Source organism: Sceloporus undulatus, chromosome 3 (genome assembly GCF_019175285.1).
Source record: "Sceloporus undulatus isolate JIND9_A2432 ecotype Alabama chromosome 3, SceUnd_v1.1, whole genome shotgun sequence".
Taxonomy (NCBI): Eukaryota; Metazoa; Chordata; class Lepidosauria; order Squamata; family Phrynosomatidae; genus Sceloporus; species Sceloporus undulatus.
This window is the reverse complement of record NC_056524.1, coordinates 219,702,788-219,712,546: the sequence shown is the minus strand read 5'-3', so window position 1 is coordinate 219,712,546 and position 9,759 is coordinate 219,702,788. Positions and strand designations below refer to the sequence as shown.

General features: G+C 41.6%; 1 protein-coding gene across 1 annotated transcript in view; it reads left to right on the top strand.

The window, feature by feature from the left end:
• Positions 1 to 212: 212 nt before the first annotated feature.
• DNAJB11 (DnaJ heat shock protein family (Hsp40) member B11) overlaps positions 213 to 9,759 on the top strand; it is a 15,690-nt gene continuing 6,143 nt past the window's right edge. The window contains exons 1-4 of the mRNA XM_042459178.1: positions 213 to 362; positions 4,474 to 4,630; positions 8,477 to 8,574; positions 8,952 to 9,084. Coding sequence (XP_042315112.1) covers positions 295 to 362; positions 4,474 to 4,630; positions 8,477 to 8,574; positions 8,952 to 9,084 — 456 coding nt within the window. The 5' untranslated portion in view covers positions 213 to 294. The remainder of the gene's footprint in view (positions 363 to 4,473; positions 4,631 to 8,476; positions 8,575 to 8,951; positions 9,085 to 9,759) is intronic.

Here is a 9,759-nt window from a genome sequence, read left to right as displayed (position 1 = left end):
GAACGCTCCTCCTCCCTCTCTGACGAATATTTCTTCGCGACTCAACAGAAGGCGCTCCGACCCTCGCTGCCTCCAGCGTCCCACTTTGCTGACGTCTCCGCATTTGATTGGGCGAACCTCGCCGGGTGGCGGGTGAAGTGTGCGATTGTGATTGGTCGGCGTCGAGTGACGCGGCTGCGCTGTGCCGGGCGCTGATTGGCTGGCTCCCCTCACCGGGTTCTCTCTCTTGCCTATGGTTACCGGCGAAGGAGCCAGGCAGCGGAACTCCGCTGCAGCAGAAGAGCCGGCCCCGCCATGTCCCCCCGGTCGCTCGGAGGCCTCCTCCTCTTCCTGCTCTGCCTCCTCGGGGACGCCGTCGCTGGGTGAGCCTCGTCGGAGACGGCTGCCCCCCTTCCTTCCTTCTTTCCTTCCTTCCTTCCCTCCCCGTGGCTTCCCCTTCTCCTCCTCCGCCATTCTCGGCCTCCTTCTTCTGACTCTCCTCGCAAGGGCTGCTTCCGCACTGCAGAAACAACGCAGTTTGAGTCCGCTTTAACTGCCATGGCTCCATTGCTATGGAATGCCATAGCAATGTCAAAGGAGAACATGCGGAGGGACGAGTGTATATACATATATGTGTCTGTCTGTCTGTCTGTCTCTCTCTCTCTCTATATATATATATATATATACACACACACACATCCATATATGTGTATATATCTGTAAATGTAGATACATATATGTGTGTGTATCTCTCTTTCTCTCTCTCTCTCTCTATATATATATATACACACACACACACACACTCGCCCCTCCACATTTGCAGCATGCTTTGACTTTACTATGGCATATATGTGTGTGTGTATACTTGTGTGTGTAGGGAGAGAGAGAGAGGGAGCCAGTGTGGCGTTGTGGTTTGAGTGTTGGACTAGGCCTCTAGAGACCAGGGGTTTGATTCCCTGCACGAACATAAAAACCCACTGGGTGACACTCTCTCAGCCCCAGAGGGTGGGCATGTCAACCCCCCTCTGAAGACACTTGCCAAGAAAACCCTGTGATAAGTTCAGAAAGGACTTGGAGGCAGCCAACAACAAAACTAGATAGATATACTGTATCTGAAAGACTTTGTAAAACTACAAATCCCAGAATTCCATAGGATGGAGCTACAGCACTTAGAGGCTACATCCACGCAACGGAAATAATGCACTTTGAGACCACTTTAACTGCCATGGCTCCATGCTATGAAATCCTGGAGCTGGTAGTCTCTTGTGGCACCAGAGCATTCTGACCGCGAAGGCTAAAATACCTCACAGGGCTCCCTAGCATGGTATCCATGGCAGTTAAAGCAGTGTCAGAATGGATTATTCCTCCGTTGTGGGTGCAGCCTATGTACTCTTCCCTCTCTCTTCTTTCTTCCTGGGGGATGGATGTTCTCACCTCTGCCCCCTCCACCACCATTCTCTCATTTTTGGCTACATTTGCACTGCAGGAATAATCCAGATTAACACTGCTTTAACTACCATGGATCGATTTTATGAAATCTTGGGATTTGTAGTTTGTCATGACACTAAAGTTCTCAGACAGAGACAGCTAAATACCCCTCAAAACTTCAAATCCCAGGATTCAGTAGCATTGAGCCATGGCAGGAGATTACCACACTACACTGTTACAGTACTGCTATTCAACTTTAACTGGGCTGCCTGCCTCCTGTTGCATTCTGGAGTTTGTAGTTCAGTGAGGCCTAAGAGCTCTAAATGCCCTTCCCTGAACTGCAAATCCCAGAATGCCACAGGAGGCAGCCAGAGCAGTTACAGTGGAATAGCAGCACTAATAAGAGTGTAGTGCGGTAATCTCCAGTTAAAGTGGTGTCAAAATGCATTATTTCTACACTGTAGATGCTGTTATGGCTCCTCCTTCATCTGCCTCTCTAGATGATCAGGAAGAGATTGGGGTTTTCCATGGCTTGTGTGGGCAAGGGACTTCTGCTAACTGTCATGTAGGAATGTAGGCGCTATTTTGGTCCATCTTAGCTCAATGGTGTTAACTCTGACTGGCAGCAGAAACTTTCTATGGGTTCTGTGAGGTTCTTTCTCAGCCCAGACCTAGAAATGTTACCCATCTAGGTACTAATTAGACCCAACCCTGTTTAGTTTCCCAAATGAGATGAAACTGCCTGTGTCCAGGGTGGTATCATGGCATTGGCTAGCATGATGTAATAGGTGGAGCGTTGAGCTCAGCCAATTACTATCTTTAAACCTAACCTGCCTCGGGTGGAGTGTTTGTTTAAAAAATAAATGGGGGGGGGGGCACAAAGCAGAGCGCCTTGAAGTTCTTGGAGGAAATGTCAGGTATAAATGTGGCAAGTATTTCATGAATCTCTCTTGTCATGCTGTCACAGGAAATGAGAAGATGTTTATCATACAGATAATTCCCCTTCGGAGGACGATAAACCACTTATTGTCAATGCAGTTGAAAGGTTGAAATGGGAGCTAAAAAAGAGGAGAGTGCTCTGGGAGGGTGGTTTGTGTGTCTAGGTAATTGGGGCTTTTTTATTTATTTTTATTTCATTTATATGCCACCTTTCTTCCAGAATGAGACCCAAGGCAGCTCCCTGAAGAGTCGCTTTTTAAAAAAACCTCACCGTTTCCCCTCTGTTTTGATAGATTACACTCTGAACAAACAAGATTGCAGCGTGGAGATGATAATTCACCTGCCATGGTCTCTGTGCCATGGAATGCATTTACTTTGTATCAGTTGTTACCTGACCTTACCAAAAAATCCTGTTTTCAGGAATCCAGTCTCTGGAAACTTTCAAACTAGATTACTGTGATGCTTATCTATGGGATGATTCTGTGATTCACAGTTACAGGGGGTTGTCATCTAGGTTGTGGCTTCCAGCGTTTCTCATGATTGGCTGGCTTGAGCTAGTGGGAATAAGGGTCCAGCAACATCTGGAGAGTTGCACTTTGCCCACCCTTGTAGTCAGTGCTACGTTCTGGAAGCCTCAAGATAAAAATTAGTAAGTAGTAAGCTGTGTGCAGTTCATAGAAATAGCTGATTTTCTCCTCCTGTTATTTGGGCTGAGAAGGTACTGTAAATAAATTTGTTTATTAAAATCATGTGTGCCTTTGCATTATAATATACAGGCTGCATTAATATGTCAAATAAAATTAATTATCATAGTAGAATAATGCAATATTAATGTATAAACAAGCTACATGAATCTATAAAATCATAGGGCATTCTCTGATTGCAAATTTTATAGCTTCTTGAAGTTATGTAGTCTTGATTCCAATCAGTACCTGGATGGGAGATAGAAAAAAAGAAGTGATGATACTTTACTAAAACTGCATTAATATAATTCAGATTGGCTAACCAAAACCCCTCTGAATCAAAAGTGTCTGATGAATAACACAAGATTAAGAGAGAAGTCAAACGAACTTGACATCTTTTCTCCTATTGCAATTGTTGTTCTTTATATAATTTAGGTGATGCATCTTAGGTACGTTGCTATAAGAAGGACAGAATTCCACATGATTTTCAATAATAGTCCCATCCCTCCATCCTGAATCAGTTTTCACCCCATTCAGTAAGGTCCTTTACCCTCTATATAAGTTTCATGGGGGCAAGGCTGACATGATGAAGAAGTGAAATAAAAATTTCTGCCAGGCCAGCTGCATGGACCTCAATCTGTTGCTAAACAACTGTATATCCTGCTTTCTGTCAATATACTCAAGGGTGCATACAGCTTAAAATATTCTCTCACTCTCCCTCTCTCTGTGTGTTTGCTCCATAAGATAAAAGATGGGGATGGCAAAGTTGTCTAAGGTATTTGTAATCTTACACCATTGGCCTTTCCTTGTCTATACATATTTTAATTCCCCTTGGGGTGTGTAGATCGTAAGTAGACTCTGGAAAGGAAGATATTACTATTGTGCAGACAAAGCAACATAATAGGCTTACAGTACAATCCTTCTGATATGCATTCTGTACTCCAAAGTAATTCTCACTGTGCTCTTATTTAGTGTGTTTAGGAATTACTAGCTATGTATACAATGGGCCCTTGATATTCATTGGGGTTTGGTTCCAGCCCCCCCCCCCCCATGGATACCAAAATTCTGTTTAATATAATGGATAGTAAAATAGTATCCCTTATAAAATTTCTTTGTTATATATTTTCAAGCCATGCATGCTTGAATCCATGGATATGGAGGGCTGATGGTATAAGCTTATTAAACTCATGTTTGAAAATAGGTGCCTGTACCTTCAAATATCCTGTAACTGGAAGTTTTTGAAGCTTCCTTGGAAGCCAGATACCTGCCATCCAGAGCTTTCACAGTGGGTTACAGTTGTTGTTGTTGTTGTTGTTGTTATCATCAGTTTTGGAGAGAGAAAAAGGAACTAACCATCTTGCTTCCCTTTAACCTGTGGCCTGGAGATAAGCTGACATTAAAGAAAGGGAAACACAACAAGCAACAGCTTTATTTTTTTTTCCAGGAGAGACTTCTACAAGATATTAGGTGTACCTCGCAGTGCATCTGTTAAAGACATTAAAAAGGCCTACCGAAAATTAGCCCTTCAACTTCACCCAGATCGGAACCCAGATGATCCTCGTGCGCAGGAAAAGTTTCAGGATCTTGGGGCAGCCTATGAGGTCAGTGTGTTTAGGACAATTATATACTTAATATGAACATCTTTTGCTACCTGTAATACTGTTTTTTTCAGTGAATTCTTCATAGAGATAGCATTAGCTGGAACTTGTTGGATTAACTGGAAAAAAATGGGTAAGACACGGATCATATTTACAGTAAATTAGCATTAAGAGACTTGTTCTTGAAAAGTCATCTCAGTCCTTTTTCCAATCTGTTTGTTGTTTAGGATGATATAATAGTTTTGAAATAAATTGCTACATGGTCTTAAATCTGGTGAACAAACAATACAGGATTTTTTAAACAATTTTGCTTCCAGATATTCCACTGTTGAATAAAATAGCTAACAATGTTCTCCTATTAATAAATTTGTACTGTTTAGTAAAAATATAAAACTATTTTAAAACTGTCTTATGGTTTTTTGGTATGCTCTATGGGGTGTGATTAATTGATATACTATAGAGATAGTTTCTTCAAGTTAATGACCCATGAAGACACCTTTATTTAGACTCACTTATACAGATAGAGCTTAGTCCAGCAGACAGTTCCTGAGACTCCAGAGTGAGCTCTCCTTCCTTAGGCACAGCTTTATGCTAGATTTTTGCATAGTTTATGTGAATACTGTACGCCTTCAGAAGGATTTAATGCCTTAAATTAATTGTATATGTAAAGTGCCATGCAAATTTATGGTGCTATACAAATAAACAATTATAATAATATATGATGTGACATATTAATATTCAGTTATTTGCACCTTTATGCAGATGTGTGATACATATAGAGGGTGAGCATTCCTATTGTGAAAATCTGAAACCCAAAATGCTCCCCAAAAAATCTGATTTTTTTTCATTGCCAGTATGATGCCACAAGTAGATAATTCCACGGCTGACCTCATGTGATAGGTCGCAGTTAGAATGAAGGCCCACAGTGATTATTTAGCATCCCCAAAGGAAAAAAGGAAAAAGATGCTCCCCAGCCCCCTTCAGCTGTGATACGTGTACAGTAGGCTTGCCATATCCACAGAAGTTTGGTTCCATAAAATGGCATATTGTAGCAACAAAGGGGCAGTAAGCCTCAGCAGCCAGATGTGCTTTCTTCAGGCTCTGCCACTTCCTGGGAGCCTGCCAGCAGCCTGCTCCTACCTTCAGTGCAGCAACTGCAGCACTTCTGCTCACTTGTTCATTTTCAGGGTGGAAGTGTGTGGCTGGTGGGCTCCCCAGAGGCGTGTTTAGATTTGGGTCCAATCACCAAGATAATATCATTATGTTTATGCAAATATTCAAAAATCCGGAATATGGGGCAAATTCCAAAACACCTCTGGCCCCAAGCATTTCAGATAAGGGATACTCAACTTGTATGTGGCGGGGAAAAACATGCCAGCTGACATGTTACAGAAGTCAAGCTAGGGTCTGCACAATTTTGGAGTAAGGTGGAGGACACATTAAGTTCTAAACGCTTCATTTCTCCTTCTTTTGTCTGCTTGTTTCTAAATTCATAAGTATCCCTTTTCTCTGAAGCAGAGAAAACAGAAATGTCACTTTGATAATTATAAGTTATAAATTGCCCTTGCAAAATAAATCCTATAAATATCCTAATGATATATTTTTAACAGGCTGCAGCATGTGTTATGCTGTGATATGGCCTGACCCCCCCCCCCCCCCCACCAGTCCCAAAACTGCTATACCCCCTGGACAAAAATAACCATAAGCCGGTCTCACTTCTGCTATTTTAAAGCAAGGTAATCAAGAGAGAGGTCGCTAATCAACTCCAAGCAGTCTTGGAGGAAGCAGATTGTCTAGATCCATTTCAAACCGGTTTTAGGACGGGATATAAAGTAGAGACTGCCATGGTTGCCTTAGGTGATGATCTCTGACTGGGTATCAACAGGGGAAGTGTGACCCTGTTGGTGCTCTTGAACTTCTCAGTGGCCTTGGGTACCATTGTCCATGGTATCCTTCTGGAATGCCTGAGAGAGTTAGGATTCGGAGACACTGCGCTCCAGTGGTTCAGGTCCTACGGCTCTGGCAGATTCCAGATGGTGATGCTTGGAGACACTTATTCCGCCAACAGGGAGCTTAAATCAGGCATCGCTCATGGCGCTATTCTGTCCCCAATGCTATTTAACATTTACATGAAGCCGCTGAGCGAGATCATCCGGAGACATGGGGCGGGGTGTTATCGGTATGCTGATGACACCCAAATATATTTCTCCATGCCTCAGACTGCTGCAGTGACTAAGGATGACATCTCTCCTCTAAATGATTGTCTTAAGGCGGTAATGGACTGGATGAGGGAAAACCAACTAAAATTGAATCCAGATAAGACGGAGATACTTTCTGTGGGAACACCGAATTTGGGTATGGAGATATGTTCACCGGTCCGGGACGGGGTCACACTTCCCCTAAAGACTGTGTTTGTAGTTTGGGAGTGCTCCTGGACTCATCCCTCCAGTTGTCAGCTCAGATAGATGCAACGGCCAGGAGCGCTTGCTATCAGCTTCAGCTGATATGCCAACTACAACCCTACCTGGAGCCGGGTGACCTAGAAACAATAGTGCATGCTCTGGTAACCTCTCAATTGGACTTCTGTAATGTGTTCTACATGGGGCTAGCCTTGTACCTAACTCGGAAGCTCCAGTTAATCCAAAATATGGCTGCCAGGTTGTTCGATGGAACATCCAGAGGCGACCACATAACTCCAGTTTTAAAATCTTTACACTGGCTGCCAATCAGTTTCCAGGCACAGTACTAAGTGTTGGTAATAACCTTTAAAACCCTACATGGCTTAGGTCCAGCTTACTTGCAGGAGCGTCTTCTTCCATACAATCCACCCTGCACATTCAGGTCCTCTGGGAGCAATTTACTACAGCCAAAGAAGACCAGGCTTGCTGTGGTTACCCAGAGGACCTTTTCATCGGCCGTTCCTAAACTTTGGAATGACCTACTGGAGAAGATCCGCCAATTTACAACTCTTGAGGCATTCAAGAAGGCCATTAAGATTGATCTGTTCTGGCAGGAATTCCCAGACTGATAAACGAGCTCTGCCATTGCCCCACAACTGTGGTTGCTTCATCTCTTTTAATGGAGGTTAATTTTTTAGATTAACTTTTAGACTGATTTTAATAATTTGATTGTATTTAAAATGTTTTGTGTTTTAATGAGGGGGACAGGGGATTTTGTTAATTATGCTATTATGTTTTTATGATTGTTACCTGCCTTGATCCTTCGAGGAGAGGCAGGCTATAAATTATTATTATTATTATTATTATTATTATTATTATTATTATTCAGCTATCATAGACATGGAGAGGATTCATGGGAGTTGTAGCCTTAAGCATCTGGGAAACCATGGCTTCTCCATTGATATTTTAATGTTTGATAAAAGTAATAGAGAAGAAATTAGAACTACTGTATTATATATTGCAGCCATTCCTACAACTATGTTTGTATTACAAATTGAGTTTGGAAACTGGTGTGTGTTGGCTCTGGCAGCTGTAGTGTCAATGTAACACTACAAACTATTGCTTAAATAGCATGGAGGGCATTGTGATTATAGCTTATGTTGTTACGTCCCAAACATTCCCAAGTATAACCAGCATTCAAAATCTTCCATCCTCCTTAAAATGTTTGCCATGCACTTTAGTCTGATAGTTTATACATTTTATGCTACTAAATGTTTAAACTGAAGACATTTTTTTCTGATGGGGATCAGTGGGACATGTTGGTACTGCGGGAGGAGCTTTTAGCATTATATAATGGCTCAAAAAATGCCAAACTATCTGCTTGGGAACAGTTATGGCAGTATGTTAATGAATCATTGTTTAAAACATGAATGAACATTCTCACCTTCAGGTGTTGTCAGATGAGGAAAAGCGAAAGCAATATGATGCATATGGGGAAGAAGGGCTGAAGGAAGGTCACCAGAGTTCCCATGGTGACATTTTTTCACAGTAAGTCTGTCTTGTTCCTCCATGTTTGCATGACAGAGAAAGCTTTACTTCTAAATAAAGTTTGAGAATGTTGCTGTTCTTTGCAGCCAGGATTACTGACATAGTTTATTGTTTTCTTGAGGCTCTTCTTTGGCATTCTTGCCTGATGATTGAATTGTGAGAATACCAGGGATGTTAATCTTATTTTCTTGCCACATATAAAAGCAAATACTTCCATTCTTGTAATTTGATCATTTCTCCTAATCAGTTTTAATCCAGTTTAGGTTTGCCATCATAAACAGTTTGCATTCATATTTGCATTGCAATTCTGTTTTGGCAAAAGTGAGTACAGTAAATGCACCACTTTTCTATTTAAAATATTACTCCCTTCTTTACAGTTTCTTTGGAGACTTTGGTTTCATGTTTGGAGGCAATCCTCGTCAGCAAGACAGGAACATTCCAAGAGGAAGTGACATTATTGTGGACCTAGAAGTTACACTGGAAGAGGTGTATTCAGGAAACTTCGTAGAAGTAAGTTTGCCAAACTGCTTTGATGAGCCGCCTTACTTTTTTAAGCCTGTTTGACAGCTGCTGCTGTTTTGTTTTTAATGAGCAGTTGTGCTCATGTGGCAAAGGTGAACAGAGGCATTTGTGTGGAATTTATAGCAAACAGTTAGAGACCATGCAGAAATAATACATTTGCTCATATGTGGGATATATCTCTGCTTCGTGAAAGATCAGTGTGCTTCTTTTGAATACAAGGTATAGAAAACTGTAGTTATCTGCTTTCACTTTTATATCACTACTGAAAGGAAGTGGTTTTCCTGAAACTGCAGTGTTTCAGAAACTAATCAGTGTGAGGGAGCTTGCTTTTGTCTGTACTGATATTTATGCCTTTGGCAGGCTGCACAATGAAGTGTTGCTGTGTCAGTGCCAGATGGCTTACTCTTGAAGTTATTAAACAACAAATAGTAGTTCTAACATTCCAGTGAAATAGTTGTAGCAGGAAACTATTCAACGAAGATTCACAATAAGTGAACTACCTGCTGCTTCCAGTTATACAGGGAAGTGGCATTTGCTCCTTGCCTTTTCCAATGCCCTCTGTGAAATTAAAAAAGAGCATGCCTATCCTTTGTCTCCTGTGCATTTGGAGATAATAATAATAATAATAATAATAATAATAATAATAATAATAATAATAATAAT